A 26,624-nucleotide genomic window follows, 5' to 3' on the forward strand; every position below is an offset into this window, starting at 1 on the left:
AGTGAAAAATATGACATATAGCATCTATTGAACTCCTTTTTCTCAACTTTGTTTTCATGATCTTAAGAAAATCCAAAGAATATCTCATGGTAATAGCAGTTTAGAGCAAATCCTGTAACAGTATGCCAGATAGCCTTTCTATTTGCAAGTCCTTATAAATCACAAAAGTTGCACACTTCCTGGCTTGGGTCCACAAAGTGGAAAATCTACTGCACTGTTTCTAATTGTATAAAATCTACACCAGTGTGCCTATTTCTTCTCTTCTCTTTTTTTTTCTCTTTTCTCTTTCCTTTTCTTTCCTACTCTCTTTCCTACTCTAAGTAAATTGTTTAGCCTGAAATGTTAGAAATGTTCTCAACAGAAAAAAAAAAAAAGCTTCCTTTCCAGGAACCGAGAGAAGGGTTCTCTAATTAAAGAACAGTAAGTTTGGGGCGCCTGGGTGGCTCAGTCATTGGGTGTCTGCCTTCGGCTCAGGTCTCGGTCCCAGGGTCCTGGGATCGGGCCCTGCATCGGGCCCCTGCTCGGCGGGAGGCCTGCTTCTCCCTCTGCCACTCCCCCTGCTTGTGTTCCCTCTCTCGCTATGTCTCTCTCTGTCAAATAAATAAATAAAATCTTTAAAAAAAAAAAAAAGAACAGTAAGTTTGTGGCTCAGTGTGCAGAAAGCATGAGATTACATTTAGTTTGCTAACCTCCTAAGATTATACAGCACAAAAGATTGCCCTTTCAGAGTTTGCCTTTTTGCCTTTTGTGATTTCTTAGAAAGTCAATTAACTGTGTTCCTCATTTCTAAATATCTCCAATCACACATTGAATAATTATTCATTCAACAAACATTCATTAAACAACTTCTACATTGCACTGTGAATAAGTGGAAATAAATTACATAATGACTTTCTACCTTAATTTGAGAATTAGCATCAAACAGCTTCAAGTGTATAAACTTAACTGTAAACTCAAAATTCTTGATGTTCTCCTTTCTAAAAAAAGTTTGTAATAACTTTTGATGTTTTCTCTGTGGTTCTATAAAGAAAAACTTTTCATATTTGTCACAAGTAATTAAAGCACAAAAATAGATGAGGGCACCAGATATCCTTAGAGTACAGCACTGGGCATTTTCGTGGGGGTGGTCTATTTTTCTAAGGGTGTTTGCCTTTGCAGTGGGTTCTGCTGTTCTTGAATATGCCAACTATTCTTTGACTTTGGGGCTTTTGCACTTGCTGTCTCCTCTGCCTGAAATGCTTCTTCCCTCAGCTAGGGATGTTTTGTGCACACTCATTTCTTTTAGGTCTCTTTCAGCAGGGTGGCCAACCATTCCACTGGAATGTGAGCCTTTACGTCAAGACATGCAAATCCTGGTGGTTGGTTACCTGAGGTTGCAGTTGCCACTTGAGAGCTATGGTTTTTAAAGAGTGATCTGCAACCATAGGCATCCCCAGGACTCTTTCAGGAGGTCTGTGAACTATTTTCTTAATGATGCAAAGGCATTATTCGCTATTTTCACTGTGCTTGCATGCACATTGATGTAAGTAAAGGCAATGAAGAGTAAAACTTTTGGTGCCTTCGCACAAATCAAGGCAGTAGCATCCAACTGTACTAGTAGTCACTGCATTCTTCACTGCCATAAACTCACAGTAAAAAACAAAACCCACCAGCTTCACTATATGCCTTGGTTGTTTTGAAGTTGACCATTGTGTATATGAGTTTTTAATACTGCATGTGATGAAATGGGAAGTTCACATAAAGCACTTCTGTGTTCCAGAATACAATGATTGTCTCAAGGGAAAGTACTTATGTGATTGAGTTACAAAATGAACTGACTCTTTTTTTTTTTTTTCTAGAACACCATTTTTACTTGAACAACTGACAGACTGTAGTTATTTAAACTTGAGTACTTGGCAAAATTTTCTCAAAAATGAAGTGACCCTGACATTTAAAGGCACACAACTGATAGTAGTAGTAATATTTTGACAATGATAATATTCAACCTTTCAAACAAAAGTTAGAATTTTGGAAGACTCATATCTGTCACTATAAACTTGACAGTATTTTTCCCAATACTTAAAGATTTTTCTGATGAATTTGTTGATGACATTAATGAATGTTATTTTTTAGTATCGTATTGTGAAATGTATTAACGTTTGGAGGATCTGAATAGTTCAGTGAAGCGATAGTTCCCGAATGACCAGCACAAAATGTTATGAAACCATGCATGGATAAAAGATCCTCTGAAAGCACCATAGACCAATAGGTTTTATAGTAACAGAAGGTGAAAAGTTCACTGAAATAGTTTCAGATTCCACATTGCAACTAACCTTTAAGGAACTATCATTCATATGATATGATATGAGAACATCAAGAATTTTGAGTTTACAGTTAAGTTTATTCACTTGAAGCTGTTTGATGCTAATTCTCAACATTCATATGATCAAGCATACCCACAATCATTTGAAAAGGGTATTAAAATATATGGTGTGAGGCCAGATTTTCTGCATATACTTCAAACAAAAAACGTATGGAAAAAGATTGAGTAAAGAAGCAGATGTGAGAATCCAGTTGTCTTCTATTAAGCCAGACATTAAAAATATTTGCAAAAAAATGTAAATGCAACTCTTCTTACTATTTTTTGTGGGGGGGGAATACTATTTTTTCATAAATATATATTTTTAAACATGCAATAAATTTACTGTTATTCTTAATGAATTAAATGTTTCTTAAAATTTCTGTTTTAATATATTTGATACAGAAAATATTGATAGGTCTAGCTTACAAAAACAATCAAGCAAAAATGTCTTCAATAATTTTTTAAGACTGTGAAATCCTAAAGATGGAAAAGTCATGAGACCAAAAAGTTTAGTAATGGCTACTGGAGAGGATCCTCCATGACCTCCAGTATATAAAAAAGTATCACCCCATCCCATTTCTCTCTATTCACAATCCTTTATTTTGTAATACTACTGCCTCTTGACATATTTTATATCGATCTGTTTATTACTTGTCTCCCCCCAATGGAATGTAAGCTCCACAAGAAATACAAATTTATCTAGTTTGTTCACTACTGTTATTCCCAGTATCTAGAACAGTGCTTGAATTGTAGTGGGTGTTAAATAAATATTATTGAGTGAATAAATTAAAACATTTCTCATAGGATTCTGTTTTCTGTTCTCTTCTGTGAATTCTGCTTTTTTCATCTGATGGCTTTCTTATGTAATGGTGCATTTTCTTATGAGCTTTAAATTTTTCTATTGTGACCTTACCTTTAGCGGGGCTTATGTTTCCATGGGGTACCACATATTCCCTTAATAAAAAAGACGTCCCTATGGAGCAGTTTCACCCCTGCTGCCAGGGCCTTAATTTCACTTGTTCAGAACCAGTTTTTATGTTAATTTCTGAGCTTAGGATTTCTGCAGTACATGAGTGAGAGATATAGAAATCTCATATCCATGAACCGTTCAAGCTTGGGGTTGGAGCTTCTTGGGGATGACTCCTTCTGCTCATGGCTCAATGGTGGCAGCTCATTTATATGCTGCTTCTCTAAACCAATGAATGGAGTTTTGTTATTCCTCTTGCACAGCTGGCACTTCTCAATTCCTGACTTTATCCAGTGAGCCCAGTTCCAGCACCCTCTGGTCTTGACTTTCGGTCTGATGTGGGCATTTAAAACCCTAGCCCCTAACACCTGTACCCAATCTCAAGGATATCCCTTGGGCTTGAAATCTAGCACACCATTTTTACCCTGAGTCACCTCTCTGTTTTTGGCATGACAATTTCCCATTCTTACTTTCAGGTTGGCTATGTCAATGATATCTTATTTTAAAGGTAGTTCTATTTTATATAGCATTTCTCTGTATTTGAGTAGAAAGTGGGTCCTTCCCACATTTGTTTAGACTGCCATATTAAACAGAATTCTTAACTTTTAATTCTTTAACTTTAAAATTTTTTAATGCTTCAACTTGCTCATTCTTGGGTTCTTATTTCTTTTTTATCTTTTGGTCAATCTGTATAATTGTTCAAGTAAATTTTCAGGGAAAATATGTGCATGATGGATTTTCTAAGCCATTAAAATCTTAAATTTCTTTCTATTGTTTTCACACTTGAATGAAAATGTGTCTGTATACAGAATTCTTGGCTCATACCTGTTTTTAGAAAATTATGTCGATCTAACACTACTGATTTTTTAAAAGTTTTTATTTAAATTCCAGTTAGTTAAAATATAGTGTAATATTAGTTTCAGGTGTACAGTTTAGTGATTCAGTACTTACATACACACCCAGTGATTGTCACAGTAAGTGGCACTACTGATTTTTGAAATCTATTAATGCAGAAGAGAAATATTGAAATCAGCCTGGTTTTTATTTTTTTATTTTTCTTTTTAAAGATTTTATTTATTTATTTGAGATAGAGCGTGCACATGTGCGCACAAGCGGGGGTGGGGGAGAGGTGGGAGAGGCAGATGGAGAGGGAGAAGCAGACTCCCCAACTGAACAGGGAGCCCGATGTGGGGCTTGATCCCAGGACCCTGGGATCATGACCGGAGCCAAAGGCAGACGCTTAACTGACTGAGCCACCCAGGTGCCCCTCAGCCTGCTTTTTAAAAATCCTCTTTAGGTAGCCTGTTTTCACTTTTCTTCCCTGGTTGGTTGTGCAGATTTCTTCATTCTTATAATTCCAAATCTGTTCACAGATGTACCTATTAGTTTTGTTTAGACCATGGGTGAGCCTCCCATTTTAACCTCAACTATTACTTGTGATTTCTTTTCTGAGTACCCCTATTCCTTATAAGATAAGATCTTTGTTCTTTGTTCTCTGAACCCGTGATCTTCTCAGCAGCCTTGGAGAACTCTTTATACTTTACATTACTGATTCCATCTTTTGCAGTGTTGGTTCTGTTATTTAATACTCTAAATTTAAAAGCTGTGTTGGGCTCTTACTTTTCTTTTTTGTATTTCTTTCATTTCCTGTCTTCCTTTTTATCTCAGCTTTTTTTTTTTTTTATCTTACTCTCTTATGTCCTGACTTGCTCTTGTTTTTTGGGGGACGTACCTTTGCACTCTCTTGAGGACATCACATAATTGATAAAATTTATCTCTTTGTACCCTGTAGCTGTAATATATTACAGAGATTTATAGTACTCTTTCTCTGTAAACTTTTGGGTAATTATTTTTTTATCTTCCATCACAGTATTTTTTTTTTTTGGGTGGGGTTTATGCTGTTGTTATGTGAGAACTGTCCAAACTTACAGCTTGCCAACAGATACAGTATATACATTGTTCTTTGTCTCATTCTTGTTTGCTCGACTTCTTAAAGAATGAACTGTCTTCCTAAAGCTAAAGCTGCTGGTTGACAAGTTGTTGTGAATATCCCCCATCCGGTTTCTTGTAGTATACTTGACTGAGGTATGATCTTTTCATGCTCATGTGCCAAGTTTTCTTATTATGAGGAGGAAAATTATATTTTAAAGAATCGGTGACATTTTATAGTTCTTCCATTAAAAGCAGTACATGAAAAATCACTACCTGCAGCATTCCATTGTTTCATATCCTGACAGAAGAGGAAGATGTAGTGATAGCTAAGATAAAGTACTGCCTCCTGAATTGTCAAATAGCATAGAAGTCACCTTATTTCAAAGTATCTCCCGAGTGAGTCAGATTAAGAAGTATCATTACAAATGTTCTTGGCCTATCAGTATTTGTGCATTACTGCTCTTTCCCTAATCAGATTAGTATCTAGCTGCATCAGCAGTTCTTTGGAAATGGGAGTTTTATTTGAGGAAAAGGGGAAGAGTAATTTTGGAGTATGGGGTTATTTTGAGAAGGTTAGATTTAGGTTGGCTATGGAACCCGTAACACCAGATGGATTCAAAAAAGGTGAATGGAAGAGGTCAAAAGCAAACTGGCTACAGCTGTGCCTGTGATCTTGATGTTGCTGAGAACAATTCGTAGAGCCTTTGGTACTTATGTGGTCTTATGAATTGTTATTGCCTGAGTTAATATCTCAAGATAAGGTGAAGGTTGCCTACCTCAGCTTCTTTGATTCAGGCTAGTTTCGTGGCTTTAAATATAGTCCAGTTTTTCCTGGTTAAAATTCTAATTAATTCCTCCCAAGAGAAGACAGAAAAGAGGAAAGAATGAGAGATCTGTAACTGCCACCTTAGGAAAACGGATGAGATTGTTCCTCTAAAATGGTCGTCTTCTCTTCATTATGAGCTCCTTTTCCTCTCCATCTTTATTAGGAGCACTTACTTATGTTGCTACTGGAAGAGTAGGTTATATTCTCAGGAAATATAAGGGACTCCTATCATTATTTTTGATGAACATGCAGCAGACATTTTTTTTTTCTGAATTGAACTAGCTTTAATTGTTTTAATTCTTCATAAAAGTAGTATGTGTTTATTGCAAATTATTCCAAAAATAGGAATAGGTCAAATACAGAGTGAAAACTATCCATAGTTCCACTGTATAGTTAATATTTTCATAGGTCTTCTTTAAGAATTATTTAAGTGAATGTATTTTTTTCTGAAATCATTTGCTTTTTTTCCATTTACTGTATCCCACATATATCAGTAAATACATATCTAAATAAGCAGTTTTTAATGATTGCATAGTATTCCACTCAATGGCTGTATCATATTTTAGTTAACTACTTTCCTACTGATAAATATTTACTACTACTATTAATAAATTACTATGATTAATATCACTGTGATGACAATCTTGCACATGCATCTTGGTGCACTTAGTTTTTTTAGGATAAAGTCCTGGGAATCAAATTGTTCTATCAATAGTTATATACTGTTAAGGCTTTTGATAATTTCCAAATTGTCCTCCAGAAAAGTTGTTCCAGTTTATTTTCCCATGATTTCACTACTCTTATAATTGAAATTATCAATTCTTTTGGCAAATATAAGAAAAAGTGGCATCTTTTTATAGTTTTAATTTGAGCTTTCTGTTTACTTATATTTTTATTTTTTTTCACTGATTGCTAATATTTCTGTGTGTTTTACCTATTCATATCCTTTCCTTGCCTTTTTCTTATTGACATCTAGCTTTTTATATGTTACAGATATTACCCTTTCTTTGTCATTTGTTGCAAATTTTATTATTTGTAGGTTGGCTTTTTATGACGTATTTTATTTAGTCCAAGTTTAGAATGTTTGTGTTGCTAGAATTTTAATCTTTTTATTTGTTTGTTCCTGAAATCCATCTCAGGCTTGGGAAAGCCTATTCCACTCCAAGGTTTTAAACAGTGTGTTTTTCCAGTACTTTTCCAGTGTTTTTTTTTCTTAAATATCTTAAATAAAAATGACTCTTCCTCCATTTTTGCTTGGGCAGATGTCACATGATCTCCATTGACCAAAAGCACCATCTTTATGATACAGTAATGCATATATATTTGTTTCTAGATAGTCTATACACTTCTATTAATCTGTTTGTTTTGGCACCAGGATCATATTTACTTAATTATATTAGCTACTAAATATCTTTGAATCTCTGGGACGACAGTTTCTTTTTTAGAATTTTCCTGATTCTTTTCAGGTTTTTTGTTTTTCTAGATAAATTTAAAATCATTTTGTCAAATTCTAACAAATAAAACTATTGGGGTTTTAGTTAAGACTGTACTACATTCATGTGATGATTTGGGAAGAATTGGTGTATTTCCATCTCTGAATCTTTACATTCAAGGACAAAGCATATCTTTCTATTTATTGGATCTCTTATGTTCTTCAGTAGAGGTTTTTTTTCATATAGGTCTCATATTTTTTAAGCTTATTTGTGTATTCTTAATTTGGTTACTGTTATGAATGAGATCTTTTCCATGCTTTTTCTATTAATTTTTGGTAACTAGAAAAGATACTTAGTTTTTTATATTTGTTACTAACCTTTTTACTGATTCTTTTTTATTTCTAACAGTTTTTCAGTAGATTTATTTGGATTTATTAGGTATGTAACAGTAGCATTTGCCTAAACAAATGAAAGAGAGTTGTGTACTAGCTTTTTTTTTGATAGTTGTATCTATTATTCCTTTTTCTTGCCATATTGCATTAATACAAACTTCCAGAACAAACTTAAATAGCAGTGGTCTTATCTGGCATCCTAATAACCTCCAATGAAAAGATGAGAGATGAGCAAAGACTTGACTGAGGTAAAGGAATGAACCAGAAGGAATCTGGGAAAAGAGATTCTCAGGCAGAGAGAACAGCCAGTACAAAGGTCATAGGAGGGAGTGCACCTGGTAGGTCCGAGGAATAACAAAGAGGCCAGTGTGGCTGGAGAAAGTAAATGAAGAGGAGAGTAGTAGAAGATAAGGTTGGACAGTGAATAAGGGAGTGCAGATCATGAAAAGTCTTATGAGCCATTGTAAGGATTAATATTTCCTGATACTGAAGCTTCCTACATTAGGATTCCTGTGTCATCATGAGTTTTCTTTTAAGTACTACATCTGGGTGTTACACACAACTGATAAATTGTTGAACATTACATCTGAGACTAATGATGTACTGTATGTTGGCTAATTGAATTTAAATTTAAAAAAAGAAATACATTTATAAAAAACAGATCTTTTTCTTTTACAAAACCTTAATATCTGTTGTTGATACAATATCCACTGATGTATTCTAGCATTTAAAATGTCTTTTATTATAGTCATAACACATTCTTTCCCCCAATTGCTATGAGCTTAAAATGTGAAATCTACATAACTCTCTTATGTAAAGTTGCCTTACACTGTGGGGTAGATCATTTAATCAGCAAAATGTCAGTTCCTAAAGTCTGAGAATATTTTAAACAACAGCAACCACAACAAAGGGTAGCTTTGTACTTTGCTTACTTGGACCTAAGCATTAATTTAGAATTCTCAGTCATTTTCAATTTTCAAGTTCTTCTGGTAGAAAAATACCTAAAGACACCCAGGCAGCAAGAATAGTGAAGAGTCACAAATCATGGCTATGCTGAAAACTGACCTAGTTGACCAGATAAGTCAGCTCACTGGGAAAACTATAAGCTCTGTTGAAAAATCAAATATCCCAAGAGGAATAAAACAGGGAAAGAAAAAAATCTTTATTGCTGAGGGAAGCAGAATTAACCAGAGTGTTGGCACTGCTATAAATTAAAATTTTCCAAAACAGCAATATTTTCTGACAAAGCTTGGCTAGTTGATTCTAGAATATAACTTTAAGGCTGCATGCAAATATTTTCTCTTCATCTGTAGTCAGAGGAAGAAGAGAGATGAGAAAGGGAAATTTGTATTACTGCTACTAGGAACCTTCTACCCTTTTCTTTTTGTTGTTATAGCCCCTTGATATTCCTGGGTAACTTAGGATATAGAGTTAGTAGTCTCTAAAGTGTTGATTTATGAAAGATGTCCAAGCTACCATGCATATAAGATAGTGCCTCAATTCAAACCTGACTGGCAAAGATACGTTCAAAAATATTTTGGGAGGTGGTTCAAGATGGCAGCATAGGAATATCTGAACTCATTTCCCACATACACACCAAATCTACAGCTACATTTGGAAAAATACCCTCTGAAAAAGACCTGAAAACTAGCTGAAAAATTCCTCCACAACAAAGGATAACATACAGGGCCACACTGAGATGGGTGGGAGAGGCAGAGACGTAGTCTCAGCAGAACCCACTTCCTACCTTGGCACAGCAAGCCATAATCAGGAGGGAGCTCACAAATATGGAGCCTCTCCCTGAGATCTCAGCACACCAGCGTCAGGCACACCAGTCCTTGGGACTTAATAGGGGAGAAATGAACCCTCAAAACATCTGGCTTTGAAAATCAATGGTGCTTATTACATCCAGGAGATCCAAAGTGCTGTAGGGAACTAAGGTTCTGCTCTTAAAAGGCTCATAGGTAGACTCATTTGCCCCAGAACTAGTGCAAAAGCAGCAGTTTGAAAAGCACCTAGACTACATATATGTGAAGGAGAAACTTATTTGCTAATTATAAAGCATCTGTCAGAGGGACAGGGGCCTATTGGGACTGTCTCTAGAGATGGAGCTACAGATCGGTGCCATTTTTGTGCTCTTCCTCCACCTTGTTCCATTTTACTGACTTGCTAGCACCATTTTTGCACTCTCCCTTTATCTTGCTAGCAGTGGCTGGCACATGCACACAGTCACAGCACTCTCCAGGAGAGCTGCCCTGCTAATGCCAGGGAATGTGCCCCACTCTCCTGCTGCCTTCTTAAAGCTGGTGGACATACACACACACACAAAAATCTGATTTAAAAATGGGTGGAGGATCTGAATAAATATTTTTCCAAAGAAGACATACAGATGGCCCACAGGCACATGGAAATATGCTCAACATTACTAATCGTCAGGGAAATGCAAATCAATACCACAATGAGATATCATCTCATATCTGTTAAGATGGCTATAATCAAAAAGACAAGAAATAACAAGTGTTGGCAAGAATGTGGTAAAAAGGGAACCCTCTTGCCCTATTGGTAGGAATGTAAATGGTGCAACTACTATGGAAAATAGTATGGAGGTTCCTCAAAAAATTAAAAACAGAACTACCATATGATCCAGCAATTCCACTTCTGGGTATTTATCCAAAGAAAATGGGAACACGAATTCAAAAAGGTATGTGTACCCCTAGGTTCATTGCAACACTATTTATGATAGCCAAGATATGGAAACAACCTAAGTATCCATCAGTGGATGAATGGATAAAGAAGTTGTAGGTAAATATATATTGGAATACCACTCAGCCATAAAAAAAGAATAAAATCTTGCCATTTGCAACAACATGGATGGACTTTGAGGGTATTATGCTAAATGAAATAAATCAGATAAAGACAAATACCATATAATTTCACTTATATGTAGAATCTAAAAAAACAAAACATACTGACAAAGGAAAACCAAACTAACAGATACAAATAATAGATTGGTAGTTACCAGTTGGGAGGAGTTTGGGGGGTGGGCAAAATGGGTGAAGAGGATCAAAGGGTACAATCTTCCAGTTATAAAATAAATAAGTGCTTGGGTCATAATACATAGCATGGTGCCCATAGTCAGTGATATTGAAAGTTGCTAAGAGAATAAATCTTAAAAAATTCTCCTTACAAGAAAAAAAGAAAAGATTTTATAATTTTGGTGACAATTGGTAACTTGACTTGCTGTGGTGATCATTTGTCAGTGTATATAAATATCAAATCATTTTGTTGTACACTGAAAACTAACATAATGTTGTATGTCAATTATACCTTAGTTAAAATTATTTTTAAGTCTCAGTTATACATTTCTTCTAGTATCTTTCCAATTCTGATCCCCACCCATCATTTTTACATCAAAAGAGATGTTTCTCATGATAATTTATTCTGTGAAATGTCCTTGTCTTGTGATCATAGCAATATGTTCGGGGTTGTATCTGAAATTATTTACCTAAATTTTACACATCAGTAGGTCTGGTTTTCAAACACAAGAGTGTGAATAATAGTTTAAGGAATTGGTTGTGATAACAAAAAGAACAAAAGGAATAATGAGAAACACATTCTGCAAATAGGTGGCCATGAAAAGCTATTTCAGCTTTTTTAAGGGTAACAACTTACACTTGGCAGAGAGGACCTGGGAAGATCCAAAAGTCTTTGTCCTTTCAGTTTCATTAAAATATGAAAGACCTCTATTAATAATAGACCCATGTAGCTTCTGCAACCCTAACTTGCTGCTGTCTTCACCATGTGAATCATCATATTGTGGGCATCTGCTCTTACTGACTTGAGCTTTCCCAAACTCCTGCCTCTTTTTCTATTATGCTTTTTCCTTTATTTGCCAATTCCGTTTTATGTTAAATGTTTTCATCACAGATCCTAAGTGAATTTAAAAATTAGTGTTACTGTAATTTTTCTGTAGTTACTGACTCTGGACCTTTTTAAGGTTGATTTAAAGAGGAAAATGTGGAAGTAAAAGATAAAGACAGAATATAAGACAGAAAGTGGGAATGATGAGGAGAAGCAGACCAATAATAATAAAAACAACAACAACAAAGAAGCAGAAAAGACCTCAAAATGATAATTCCCATAGAAGTTTAGGGGAAGAGGAAATTTACACATATACCTTTCTTATAAAGCTTTTGAATAGTTCTCTGCTTTTCATTTGGGGTATATAGGTTTCATTTTTCAGATTATGGTAAAATATTCCAATTAAATGACAACTTGTCTAATAGTTCTCTTTAATTATTTTCTTTTTTAGGAAAGAGAACAGTGGTAATTTTAGGTCTTAGTTGGTGATAGCTGGAATGGGACACCTTAATTTTTTATTTCTTACCATAAGGCTTTTCTGAACCTGAATAATAAATTTAGTTATGACTTATTTAAAAAAATTTTTAGCCTGATAAGTACTATTTTCTTCATTTCTGGGTTTCAACATAGGTCTTTCACAACAGATCAGTGGTGGAAACAATTAGAATTCAGGAATTTTGATTCATATGCGACATACCTTATTGGATTAAACCCAAATTGATCCAGCCCAATATTTGGTCTCAAAGCAGTTTTACAGGCATTCATGGTTGCTGTCCAGAATAACAGCTCTGAGAGTTAGGTATATACTGCAAGCAGCCTTCTCTCATTAAGTTCTGGTAATTTTTCTGTTTCTCAAACTTACCTACTTTCATCTTCTGCTTTTATCAGAGACTAAAGTCCCTTTTAGTTCCAGAAATATCTCTGTTACTTTGAAATAGTTCTATTCCTAATTTAGGAGAAAAGAAGTCAGAAGAGCTGGATTTTAGTCCTGAGTTTGCCTATACTTAATTATTTTACCTTTGTTAATGGATTTCACTTCTTTGGAACTCATTTTATTCTTATTTATATGATAAATACTAAATAGCTCTGAAGTATTTTCTTATTCTAAATAAATGTGATAGAATTCATGATCATACTCTTGTTTGCTGTTGTTACCATTTTCTATATGATTTCATAGATCTGGCCATATTTCTAATTTCTGTCTTCTTAGTAAAATAACTAACTGCCCCATTCTTCCTTCCCTCAACTTTAAAAATATTTTCTGAGTTTCTTTGGTCCTGAAAATCGTATCTCTTTCATCACTCTCTATTGATGTCTTTCTTAAGATAGAGTTGATGAGAACAGCACCAAGGACTGAAGGTGTGAGCAGATGTGCCATGATATTATATATATATATATGCAAGACCATATTTTCTTTTTTATTTCCATTACTTTTTTTTTCTGTTACTTTTTTAATGCCAATATTTCCAGGACTTTTTAGCCGTATCGTTTCAAAATATCTTTCAGGCCAACCCTTTGCCTCTGGACTAGACTATTCTTAAGCTCTTTACTATTCAATATCTTCTGGGACAGAGATTTCACACCCTGTCTCTCACCTTCAGGAAGTTCTTATGGCTAACATAAATCTTACTTTCTGCAATTTAAATTGAATTTATTTTCTTTTTCTTTTCACTGTGGAGATGGGAACAGCCCCAAACTAAAAGTGATGCTTTCTTATGAGGGCCAGTACTGAATATAGAGGAAAGATTATTCCCAGTCTGACATCAGTTTTAGCTTTTATATATTAAAGCTTCCTGACTTTCATTTCAATATTCATGGTCTCAGGAGATGCTATTCTTTATGGCCCAAATGAAATAATAGTTACATATCCAATATTAATGTTTATTATGTATTTTGCTAACTAGAACCAAATGAGGTACTAAAATAAAAAATGAGTTCTGGGATGGGGTGGCTGGGTGATAGACATTGGGGAGGGTATGTGCTATGGTGAGCGCTGTGAATTGTGTACGACTGTTGAATCACAGACCTGTACCTCTGAAACAAATGCTACATTATATGTTAAAAAAAAAAAAAAGGAAGAAGAAGCAGAAAGGGAAGAATGAAAAGGGAAAATCGGAGAGGCAGACGAACCATGAGAGACTATGGATTCTGAGAAACAAACTGAGGGTTCTAGAGGGGAGGGGGGTGGGAGGATGGGTTAGCCTGGTGATGGGTATTAAAGAGGGCACGTTCTGCATGGAGCACTGGGTGTTATACGCAAACAATGAATCATGGAACACTACATCAGAAACTAATGATGTAATGTATGGTGATTAACATAACACAATAATAAAAAATAAATTTAAAAAAAGCATTTGAGGTCTTTAGCACATTTGTGTTTTTCTTAGTATAACTATAGTCATGGGATGGGGTTTTTGCCTATGGTTTGTAGATTTTATCTAATTTTATTAGTCATACTGTATACATGTTTAATTCATCCATATCTTCCTTATAAGTGATGAGAATAGAAACTTGTTCTTTAAATGAGGCTGTCTTGAAGCAGAGTTTAATATGTGTAGTCAAAAAGCTTTTGATACCTAAGCTAAGAAATGTGTTGGGTACTGTGAAGAAAAAAGAAAACACACTTTCTGCCATTGAGGGACCTATCTTATTGGGGGAAAATATTATAAAACTTGTGATGGTGAAACACTTATAAAATAATATATGATAGTACATATAAAATAAGATGTGTAATGTGGATTTTATTTTTCATTTAAGGTTAATACAGAAAATATCTTATACTATGTAGATCTGTTCTGTTAGCTAAGGCACCCTGAGTGTTTAACTAATTGTTTCATTCTGATTTCTGTTTTTTTCTCTTTAAAGGTTCAGCAGTTTTCTGAAAAAGCCTTCCTCTTACAGCTTTGGAAAATTCATGAAAATGCCTTAGAAAGACAGTGTAGTGAAATTACAAACCAGAGGAATATGCTTCTCCAAACCTTTGTAAGCCTCCAGCTACTTAGAAATATCTATTATACTAACTGTATTGAAAATATTTAGATATACTTAGGTGTACTGTTAGAAAATTATCTGTATGCATATTGGCAGATAGTCCTGTTCAGATATGGAAAAGTATTAAGTGCTATTTAAAACCAGTTGGTAGAGTAATATAGTTAGAAAGAATTCTATTGGCAGGGATGCAATACAGAAATTATTTGCAATTGTAATAAGCATAAAAAACCCCAGTGAAACTGATTTGAATTGCTCAGGCTTTGAGACCTTGGTTTTAATGCTTTTGAAAGACAGAGAGGTTCATACATAAGGCATATTTATGGATCTTGGTGAAGAGACAGATTTTGTTTATCTTTTTATCTTAAGTCAGAACCAACAAACTTAGTAGTTTTAAATGACAGGGCCAGTTTAGGAATGTGACTTATAATTAATTGACATTTCAAAGAAAATACATGTAAAAATATTAAAAATATTTATCTGAAGTCAGAACCAACAGACTTTGTGCTTATACATAAGATGTCTAGTTTCTCAGTGTAGTTCACTATTAATTGACATTTCTGAGAAAAAATAGAAAAATACAGTAATATTTAGGTTCTGTCATTGTGCAGAGTTTTTGGAAATTCTTCTATCTTCTTCATGTTGATGTTTCATAAAATGTGAACTATTTTGTAGAACTGAATTGGAAATAAATATATAATTTTACCTCCTTTGTCTATATTTTAAAAGGTTTCCTTGGATTTCCTTGTTTGTTTTTTCTATAGCAGTGATTCCTTTGAGTGTAGATTTTCATTTTCACATTTGCACATTTAATTATTTTACCCAATCTTATATTGCAATGACAGAATGGCACCCATATATGGCTATAAGTTAATACATAAATAAACACAGATATAATGACGAGTAGTAGAATTTCTATCTCAATAATACTCCCAAAACATTAAGGATAAAACTTTCATGTGGAAATAGTTGGTTATTAGTATATAATAGCTTCACTTTTTTATTAATATTGCTGGAGGAATAAAGCATTTTTGTGATAACACCAGGAAGTATAATTTTATATTTTTGTTGTTAATAATTCCAAATGATTGCATTTTAAATCACTAAAGAAAAATATTATTACAACTAACATCTATATTTGATCTTTTGTTTGTTTTCCAGGGGGCTACAAAGAAAAGAGTGAGAGAGGAGGAAGAAAAATTTATTAAGGAAATTACAGACTTCAATAATGAGTATGAAGTAACAAAGAAAAGAAAGCTTTTGATAAAAGAAAATGTCAAGATTGAAATATCTGACTTAGAAAACCAGGCGAACATTTTGAAGAGGGGTATGAGTATATAGTGCCACCTCATTTATCTGTCATTAATGAAAATAACTTATTTTGAGCCAGTGAATTTTCCAGAAATTTAACTTTTTCATAAGTAAATTGGTTATTGCATACTATTCTTTTGCATTTATCTTAATTATCCTAATGGAAATGTATCTTTTATTGTGAGCAGTCTCAAGTTCTTTAGAAGTAGGTGTGACATGAGCATTTAGTCATTCATTCAATAAACAAATATCTGTTACTCTGTTATGTGATAGGCATTATTCTGGGTCATGGGGATATAAAACTAAAAAGTGGAGGAATCAAATATGTAAGCAGGTATTTATAGTACAACGTGATAGAAGCTATAATAGGGGTAGGACTGGTACGATGATCCTCATTTTACCATCAATACAATTTAAACTAGGAAACAAGGTTACACAGTGGGGTGGGGAGAATTTCATTTCAGGAAACCTAGCATGCAGGTTATTGCAATCTGTGATAAGATCCTGAACTAAAGACATTGCCAAAGAGAAGACAGGGTAAATTAAAGAGATGTTTAGGAATAATGATAGGACTCTATCACTGATTAATGTGAACAAAAATAGAGAAAGTTAGGAATGACTTCCAGTTTCCATATGTCAGAAATTGGGTAGAATATGGTACCAGGAGGAAGAGCAGAGGTAGAGAAGCCTGTTGGAACTATAGCCTATTCTGGACAAAATGATTGAGTTTTGTTTCAGGTATTTTTAGTTGGAGATGTCTATGGAATATATAGGGGAAGATGCCCAGGTGGCAGGGGAAGATTTGGTTGTGAAGCTGGTAAGAGAGATCAGAGCCAGAGCATTAGGTTTGGGACTGAATCTAGAGGAGTTGGTGACATCATTCAGAGAAAACATATAGAGGGAACGTAGATGAGGAATGAAGACCAAAGCCAGAAACTGGGAAAGCATTACATTTAAGGAAAGAAAGAAAGAAAGAAAGAAAAAGAATGGGACAGAGTAGTCAAAGAAGGCAAGATAAGAGAGTAATATTTTAGAAACTAGAAGCAAAATATGTATTCCTCAAATTAGTGGAAAACAAAATAGGATATCAATTTGATAATCAGAAGATGTCAAGTGCAGTAGCATAGAGTAGAGCAGTAGTAATAGATTGGAGTCAATGGGAGTCGAAGTAGAGAATGAAAATATAAATGACATTAAATGGAAAATTAGTTTTTAATGGAAGCCTTTCTAAAATGTACTGTTACTTTGATGCCTTTAGTAAATGGAGAATAATAAACACATTTAACTTTTTTATTGACTTGGAGCTATCCATATGAATAATTTATTGTTTTGCTTTGCATATGACAACTTTACTGTAATAGTTATAGTAATAGTAATAGTATATGACACTGTAATAGTAATGACAAAATTACTATTTTAAGTAATATTCATCAGGCTTATACTATATAACAACCACCATCCTAAAGATTATAATTGCTAATATCATGTTGATTTCATTTAAATCTTAATTTTACCATTTGATAGTTGTGTGATTTGGGGCAAGATGCTAAACTTTTCTTTGGCTCAGTTTCCCCATCTGTAAAGATGGGGGTTAGTAGCCATGACCTTAACAAAGGTTGTTGTGAGGATTCAATGAAATAATACTGAAGCACATAGAATGCTGCCTGCCACATAATGAAACCCTCAAAAAATGTGAGGATTATACTTTTTAGTCTCATTTTATAGATGAAGGAAACAAGGTTCTCAGAGGTAAATTACTTTGGGTAGAGAGTGTAGGACAGAGGCACACATCTGGAAAGCTTTAAAAAATATTAAATGCTTGAGTCCCATTCAAGACCTCTTGAATCAGAATCTGTGGGAGAAGATAGGGAACATAACTTTCTAAAAATCCCTTAGGTGATATTGATGTGTACTTTCAATAACAAGTTAGAATACAAAGTTAAATAGGTACATACTTTAAAACTAATTTCTGCAAAAAGTCATGGATATCACCACTTCTATCCAACATAGTATTAGAAATTTGAGCCAAATCAGTTAGGCAAGAAAAAGAAATAAAAGGCATCTACATTGGAAAGAAAAAAGTAAAATTGTCTCTGTGCCCAGATGATAATGCTCTTATTTGTAGAACACCTAAGGATACACAAAAAACTGCTAGGACTAATAAATAAATACAGCAAAGTTGCAGTATACAAAATCAACACACAAAAATAAGTTGCATTTCTATGTATGAGCAATAAGTGATCCAAAAAGGAAAAAAAAAATTCCATTTATAATAGTAATAAAAAGAATAAAATACTTCAGAATAAATTTAACCAAGGAGGTAAAAGACTTGTACATTGAAAACCATATAAAACATTACTTAAAGAAATTAAAGAAGACCCAAATAAGTGGAAAGACATCCCATGTTCATGGATTGGAAAAATTGATATTGTTAAGATGGCATTATTACCCAAAATGATGTATAGATTCAATGTAATCTCTATCAAAATCCAACAGCATTTTTTTCATGAATTGAAAAACCCATCCTAAAATTCATATAGGATCCCAAAGGATCCCAAAGAGCCAGATCTATTTTGGAAAAGAACAAAGTTGGAGGACTCAACATCGCCTGATTTCAAAACATACTAAAATGCCACAGTAATCAAAATTGTGTGGTACTAGAATAAGGATAGACATATAGAAAATCAGGATAAAATAGAGATCTTAAATATAAATCCTCGTGTATGTGGTCAAATGATTTTTTATAAGAGTGCCAAGACTATTCAATGGGAAAGGATAGTCTTTTCAACATACAGAGCTGGGAAAACTGGATACCACCCTTACCTTACACAATATATAAAAATTAGCTAAGTCTTAAACTTAAGTAAAATAACAAAGCTCTTAGAAGAAATCCTATAAGAAACACTTCATCATATTGGATTTGGAGATGATTTCGTGGATATCAAAAACACAGGCAACAAAAGAAAAAATAGATAAATTGTATTTCATTAAAATTAAGATCTTTTGGGGCACCTGGGTGGCTCAGTCGTTAAGCATCTGCCTTCAGCTTGGGTCATGATCCCAGGGTCCTGGGATCGAGCCCCATATCAGGCTCCCTGTTCCGCGGGAGGCCTGCTTCTCCCCTCTCCACACCCCCTGCTTGTGTTCCCTCTCTCGCTGTGTCTCTCTCAGATAAATAAATAAAATCTTTAAAAAAAAAAATTAAGATCTTTTGTATATCAGAGGACACTATCAAGAGAGTAAAAACACAACTCACAGAGAGAATGAGTTGTGTTTTTTATGGAAAAAATATTTGCAAATCATATCTTTGATAAGGGATTAATATCCAGAGTATTTTTTTAAGTAGTCTCTGCACCCAATTTAGGGCTTGAACTCATACCCCCAAGGTCAAGAGTCATATGCTCTACTGACTGAGCCAGCCAGGTGCTTCTAATGTCCAGAATATAGAAGAACTACAACTCAACACCAAAAAAATAAACAATTAAAAAATGGGCAAAGGACCTGAGTAAACATTTCTCCAAAGATATGGCCAATAAGCACACAAAAAGGTGCTCCACATCACTAGTCTTTAGAGAAATGGAAATCAAAACCACAAAGAGATACTACTTAACACCCATTAGAATGGCTATTATATCAAAAAAAATCCACAGTCTCCACAAAATGATATTCACAATGTTCGAGATGCAATTCAAAATTACTTGACTTCTGAAGAATCAGTGAAATGTGACCTAGTGTCAAAAGAAAACCATGAGATGCCAAACCCACAGTGATCTAGATATTGGAATTATGAAATACTTTATAGCAGCTATTATTGAGCTATGCTCAGTGAGTTAAGGAAGATGCACTTGCAATAGATGAAAAGATAGGTAATTTCAGTGGAGAAATAGAAAATGTAAAAAAAATAAAAGCATATTAGAACTGAAAAATACATTATCTGAAATAAAAATGTCACTGAATAAGCTTAATAACAGAATGGAACTGATAGGAGATCCAGTGAACATGAAGTGATAGGAAATCCAGTGAACATGAAGATAGATCGATAGAAATTGCCCAATCTGAAAGAGATGAGAAATTAAAATAAAATGAAACAAAAAACTAGAAACTTAGGAACCTGTAGGACAATTTTAAAAGGTCTGACATTCAAGTAATTGGAGTCTCTGAAGGAGAGGAAAGAGAATTGGCAGAAAATATATTTGAAGAAATGGCAGAAAATTTCTTAAATTTTCTAAAAGACATTAATTTGCAGATTCAAGAAGTTCAGCAAACCCAAATAGGGTAAATTCAAAGAAATCCGTGCCTAGCCACTTAGTAGTCACACTTAAAAAGTCAAAGAGAAAGAGAAAATCTTGAAAACAGGAAACAGTAACTCTAATGACTATGTACCTGTAGCTAGAAATGATAAAAGTCAAGAAGACAGTGGAATAACATCTTGGAAGTGTTGAAAGAAAATTTTCCCTATCCAGTGAAAATATCCTTCAAAAATGAAGTTAAAAAAAGACATTTTCAGATAAATAAAAATTAGGAGATTCCATTGCCATCATGCCTGAAAGACAAGAAATGCTAAAGGAAGTCCTCCAAGTAGAAGCAAAAATAATACCAGAGAGAAACTTGGATCATATTTAATGAATTAAAATAAGCAGAAATGGCAAATACATGGATAATTATAAATACTATTTTTTCTCTTAACTTTAGAAGACACATATGATTGTTTAAAGCAAATAACATATTGTCTTGTAGAATTTATAATGTATACAGAGGCAATTTGTATACATGCATACCATATGCATATATGACAGCTATCACATAAAGGGCTGGAAAAGAGGACTGGTAAATGGATCTATACAGTCCTATATAACTCTCAGAAAACCAGGAATAGAAGGGAACTTTCTCAACCAGATAAAGAACTTGTTTGAAAAGCCTACAGCTAATATTATACTTAATGGTGAAATATCGAATACCAGTATCATTCGAAATGGTGACATATTAAATACTTACCCCGCAAAGATTGAGAATAAGGCAATGATGCTTAGTCTTATCACTTCCATTCAATACAGCTCTGGATGTCCTAGCCATTTTAACCTTTTCAATGAGACAAAATAAAGTTGCCTCTATTTACAGATTACATGATTGTTTCCTTAGAAAATTATAAGGAATTTACAAAACAATTACTAAAATTAATAATCAATATGGTAAGGTTATAGGATACAAGGTATATATTTAAAAATCAGTTGAGGGGCACCTGGGTGGCTCAGTTGCTTAAGTGTCTGATTCTTGATTTCGGCTCAGGTCATGATCTCAGGTCTGCCCAGCGTGGAGCATGCTTAAGATTCTCTCTTTCCCTCTCCCTATACCCCTCCCCCTCCACTATCTCTCTCTAAAGAAAAAAAGAAAATCAGTTGAATTCTTATATACTAACAGCAAACAATAGAAAAATGGAATAAAAATGCCATTTAAACAGCATCAAAAAACAAAATAGAAACAAATATAACAAAAGACATGAGGGACTTCTACACTATAAGCTACAGAGCATTGCTGAGAGAAATTAAGGAAGACCTAAATAAATAGATCTATCATGTTCATGGATTAGAAAATTCAATTTTGTTAATAGATCGGGTCTCTTCAAATTTATCATAGTTTCAACAGAATCTCAGTAAAAATCCCATTAAGTTTTAGTAAGCCTTGACAAGCTGATTCTAATACTTATATGGAAATGTAAATCACTTAGAACAGCCAAAATTTTTTAAAAAAACAAAATTTAGAGATTTATACTCCCTGATTTCAAATTTTGTTGAAAAGCTATAGTAATCAAGACAGTGTGTCACTGGCTTAAAAATAGGTATATAGGTACCACTGGAATGAAAGAGTCCATAAGGTCAATTGATGTCAACAAAGGTAACAAGGCAATTCAGTCGGGAAAGGAAAGTCTTTTCAGTAAATGCTGCTGGAACAATTGGACATCCACTGCAAAACAATGATTCTTAAATCTTACTTCACACCATATTAAACATTAACTCAGAATGGACATACACCTAAACATAAAAGCTAACATCATGAAACTCTTAGAAGAAAACATAATAGGAAATCTTTGCCATCTTGAGATAGGCAATGATTTCTTAGATGGGACACAGAAACATGAACCATAAAAGAAAGAAAAAAAATACATTGGATTTCAAATAAATTAAGAAAAAACACTATTAAGAAAAATCAAAAGAGGGGCACCTGGGTGGCTCAGTCGGTTAGGCATCTGCCTTCGGCTTGGGTCATGGTCCCGGGGTCCTGGAATCGAGTCCTGCATCTGGCTCCCTGCTCAGTGGGAAGCCTGCTTCTCCCTCTTCCTCTGCCTTTGCTCCTGCTCTCTCTCTCTCAAATAAATCTTTAAAAAAAAAAAGAAAAGAAAGAAAATCAAAAGACAAACCACAGACTTGGAGAAAATATTTGTAATACATATATCTGCCAGTGTACTATTATCTAGAATATAATGAACTCTTATAACTTAATAATAAGAAGGCATCAAAACTGGTTCTAAAAGGGGAAAAAGATTTGAACTTCACAAAAGGGCATATACTAATGAGCAATGAACATATGAAAAGATACTCAATATCTTTAGTCATCAGGAAAATACAAATTAAAACCACAATGCAATATCACTGTACATGCCTTTAATTAAAATTAAAAAGACTGGTCATATGAAATGTTGGCAAGAATGTGGAGCATCTGAAATTCATATGGTACTGATGGGAATGTAAAATAAATGGTACAACCACTTTGGAAATTGTTTTGCAGTTTCTTAAAACATTAAACATACATTTACCATATGACGCAGCCATTCTACAACTAGATACACCAGAGAAGTGAAATTTAGGTCCACATTAAGTTTTTAGTAACTTTATTCACAGTAGCCAAAAACTGAACATAACTTTTAAATGTCCAGTAAGAGGTAAATGGATAAATAAAATTGGTGTATTCCATGCAGTGGAATACTCAGAGATAAAAAATAACAGATCTGCTCACAGGCAACATGGTGCCTGAAAGAAGCTAGACACAAAAGAACACATACTACATACAATGCAAACTGTATGGGACATCAATGATTTGGTGCCTGAAAGAAGCCAGACATGAAAGAACACATACTACATACAATGCAAATTGTATGGGACAACAAGCAGGCAAGTGACAACAAGCTGATCAGTGTGGTTGCCTGGGTCAGAATGAATAAAGTGCAAAGGGGCAAAGGAAGCTTTTGGGATTGATAGAAATACACAGTTTCTTGATTGTGGTGGTGCTTTCACGAGTATATGTGAGAGCCAAAACTCATAGATTCGTATGCTATTAAGTGGTTGGATATAGTTCATGTAAATTATTCCTCCAAAAAAGTGATAAAGAAAACATCCTTGATACCACACATACTGTAGGAGACCTCTATTTTGTATCCTTTCTTCCAGAAATATGGATTTATTTTAATAGATTTGCTTCCATACTACCTGGTACTGTTGGTCTTTGTACTTTCACAAAGCCCATCTCTACATATATCAGAACATTTTTATATGAAACTTTAAACTGTAATGGCAGGACTTTGTTTAATGCTCTGTCTCCAATAGTATGACAGAGATAATTATGAATCGATGACTGCTGCAAAAGGAGAAGTATAAAATGAAGTGAAAACATATAATAAGGGAACTTAACCTGGACTAGGAGTGAAGGAAATTCTCCCCGAACAAGTGACTTTCAGATTGAGGTCTGAAGGGTAGCAGGAATTAACCAAATGGCAGATCTGAGTGTAAATGTCAGAAAATTGGGTATATAAGTCAAGAGCTCCGAGGAAGATTTGGGCTGGAGCTGTTAAATTCAGGAGTCACCCAGGAAAAATGAATTGAAAGAAAATAATAGAACCCTGAGGAACACCAGGGTTTTCAAAGCAAGAAGAAAAAGTCCAGTGAAGAGTGTGAAAGGTAGACAGGACACATTACTGTGTGGAAGGGAAATCACCTCGGGGAGAGAGCGTTTGACGGAGTGATCAGCCCATGTTAAATGCTGCCAAATTGTCAACCATGAGGACTAAGAAGCAGCCATGGGTGGTCCCTTGTGATCTTTAGGGAAAGCAACAGATGGAAGTAGGAAAAAAGGAAGGACAGAGGGCAGGTTGTAATGGGTTGAGTAGAGAGACCAGAGGAAATGGTGATCATAAGCGCCCACAAGCCCTTTAAGCGAAGTTTCTCTGGATGAGACAGTCCAGTAACCCAGGGGGATATGAAGTCAGGGGAGGGCTTTTAGTGGTTTATGTGTTGTCCTTTTTTCATTTCTGTTTTTTGAGACAGGAGATATTTGAACATATTAAATGATGATTGATCAGAGCCCATGGAGAAGTAGAGTTGAAAATTCAAGAGAGAAGTAAAGTTCCCAGAGAAGATAGGAAATGGTGCATCGGTGGAGGGACTGGTGGTGATTTCAGAAGAAAACAAAACAAAATAAAAATAAAATCAGGAAACAACCTACATGACCATCAATAGGGGCCTCTAATTATCTGAGTATATATCTCCCTATATTTTTGTGACTATATTTGCCTGGTAAAATCTACTAATGAAACTACTAGGTCAGAGGAAAATATTAAGAGAGTTAATGCCAAATTAGACTCCTTAAAGCACTGAATTAATTAATTTTCCTACCAACTCTATAGGAGAGTGCCTGTTTTCTTATATTATTATTCTATACCATTACCAATCTGGGTATTATCATTAATCTTTACCAATCTGACAAGCAAAAATATTATTTTTATTGTTGGTTTAATTCACATTTCTTTGATTTTGCGTGATGTTGAATTTACTTCTCTGAATTTATTGATCACTTAAATTTCTTTTTATTTTCCTGTGAACAATCTGTTCATATTCTTTGTTCATCTTTCTACATTTTTGTTCCTACTGATTTATATGAGTTTTGTAAATTAAGGAAGTTAGCTAGTTATGTAGTGTCGTGTGTTATAAATTTTGTGTCCTACTTTATTGTATACCTTTTGAAAAATTAGGAGATGAATCTTAAAGGATGAATTGGAGTTTGCTGTGGGGATAAGGAGAGGAAAGATATTTTAGGTAGAAGAAGCAATATTAGCAGTATTGTGGAAGTTTGTAGCCATATAGTGAGTACTATGCAATGTCATTTTAAACATGCTTTACTTATGAAGGATAGTTTTCTTATTATCTCATTGGGAAGCTTGTTTTACTTAGTGATGTTACATTATTTTGAATTCTCTCTAGGTAGTCTAACCATCAGTTAACTAATTCTTTTGTACCTCGTTGTTTCTTAATGAATCCTAGTCAGTTTATTAGAAACAGTTTCTAGATAGCCAAAGGAAGCCTGCTGGGGCTTAAAATTGACTATATGAATCGCTTCTCAGCCTTTTGGCTAAGATCAAGTATAGTATCTGTTTTTATCAGTTTAAAATTGACCATGTGCTGCTTAAATTTTTACTACACACACACAAAAAGTTAATAATCGCTGACATATTCAAGGCAAAGCCAAAGTGGTTAAAATGTGGCTTTTATTTGTCTATTTGTTTCTAGAAATGAAGTCAATGGAACATGAGAGTGGCCAGTTAAGTGAACTTCAAAAACAAAAGAGTGAATTAGTACAAGAATTACTTACTGTGCAGAGAAAACTTAAAGGTATTATCTTTATGAGCTAGTTTATTTTGCTGATGAATATAGTTACATACACATAACAGGGTTGTATTATTATTTCAAATTGCACTAACTTACTGGTACAGTGTTATTATTGGTATAAAGAAGAAATAGGTAAAACACTAAAATAAACGGTGTTAGATCTGGTAGTTTTAATGTCATAAATTTTGTCGAGATCTTTTTTATGCCTTTAATTGCTATATTAAAGTAGAAAAATACAAATCATGAGTACATACATTTTACATAAAGCACCAAAAATTAGAATATTGTTCTTATGAATGAATAAAGTTAACTCTTTATTTTTTTGAAGACTGTAAGCATTTTCTTGTTTAGTTTTTGAAGATAAAAAGAATGAAGCCATTTGTACTACCAAATACCTAGAGGCAGAAAAAGTAAAAATCAATGAAAAGCCTCAAAATGATGCTGAATGCTTAAGGTAAGAATTCCCTATTCTATTTTGGTGTAAAATCTGCTAATTTTTCAAGTTGTCAAAGCTATTTCAGCATAAAGCTAAATGTGTAGTTTTTTTAAGTTCCAGATAAAGATGTTAATTCCTTTTATTTGTATTGTGAAGTATGTTAATGAGAAAACGCTTCACTGGCTAAAAAGTGCTACGTGTAAGTTTCGCAGTGCATCGGGTTGATAATACTGAAATCAATTTTTTCTTTTACCTCATGGACTCAGTGTTATTCACATCCCAATAGATTAAGACAAAGTACTGGTTCCACAACTGTCCTTTCTGTTATTCCTAACTTTTTTTAAGATAGATTTCTTTTTTTCCCTTTTTCTTTCTTTCTTTCTTTCTTTCTTTCTTTCTTTCTTTCTTTCTTTCTTTCTTTCTTTCTTTCTTTCTTCCTTCCTTCCTTCCTTCCTTCCTTCCTTCCTTCCTTCCTTCCTTCCTT

General features: G+C 34.1%; 1 protein-coding gene and 1 pseudogene across 1 annotated transcript in view; both read left to right on the top strand.

Annotated features, from left to right (window-relative positions):
* The window catches only part of CCDC172 (coiled-coil domain containing 172), a 56,455-nt gene that overhangs the window by 9,443 nt on the left and 20,388 nt on the right, over positions 1-26,624 (top strand). The window contains exons 3-6 of the mRNA XM_035020852.1: positions 14,618-14,734; positions 15,902-16,067; positions 25,606-25,707; positions 26,056-26,158. Coding sequence (XP_034876743.1) covers positions 14,618-14,734; positions 15,902-16,067; positions 25,606-25,707; positions 26,056-26,158 — 488 coding nt within the window. The remainder of the gene's footprint in view (positions 1-14,617; positions 14,735-15,901; positions 16,068-25,605; positions 25,708-26,055; positions 26,159-26,624) is intronic.
* Positions 25,428-25,550, top strand: LOC117998772 (annotated as a pseudogene).

This window comes from Mirounga leonina, unplaced genomic scaffold (assembly GCF_011800145.1).
Source record: "Mirounga leonina isolate KUSES-001 unplaced genomic scaffold, KU_Mleo_1.0 Mir_114, whole genome shotgun sequence".
In the NCBI taxonomy this organism is placed as follows: domain Eukaryota; kingdom Metazoa; phylum Chordata; class Mammalia; order Carnivora; family Phocidae; genus Mirounga; species Mirounga leonina.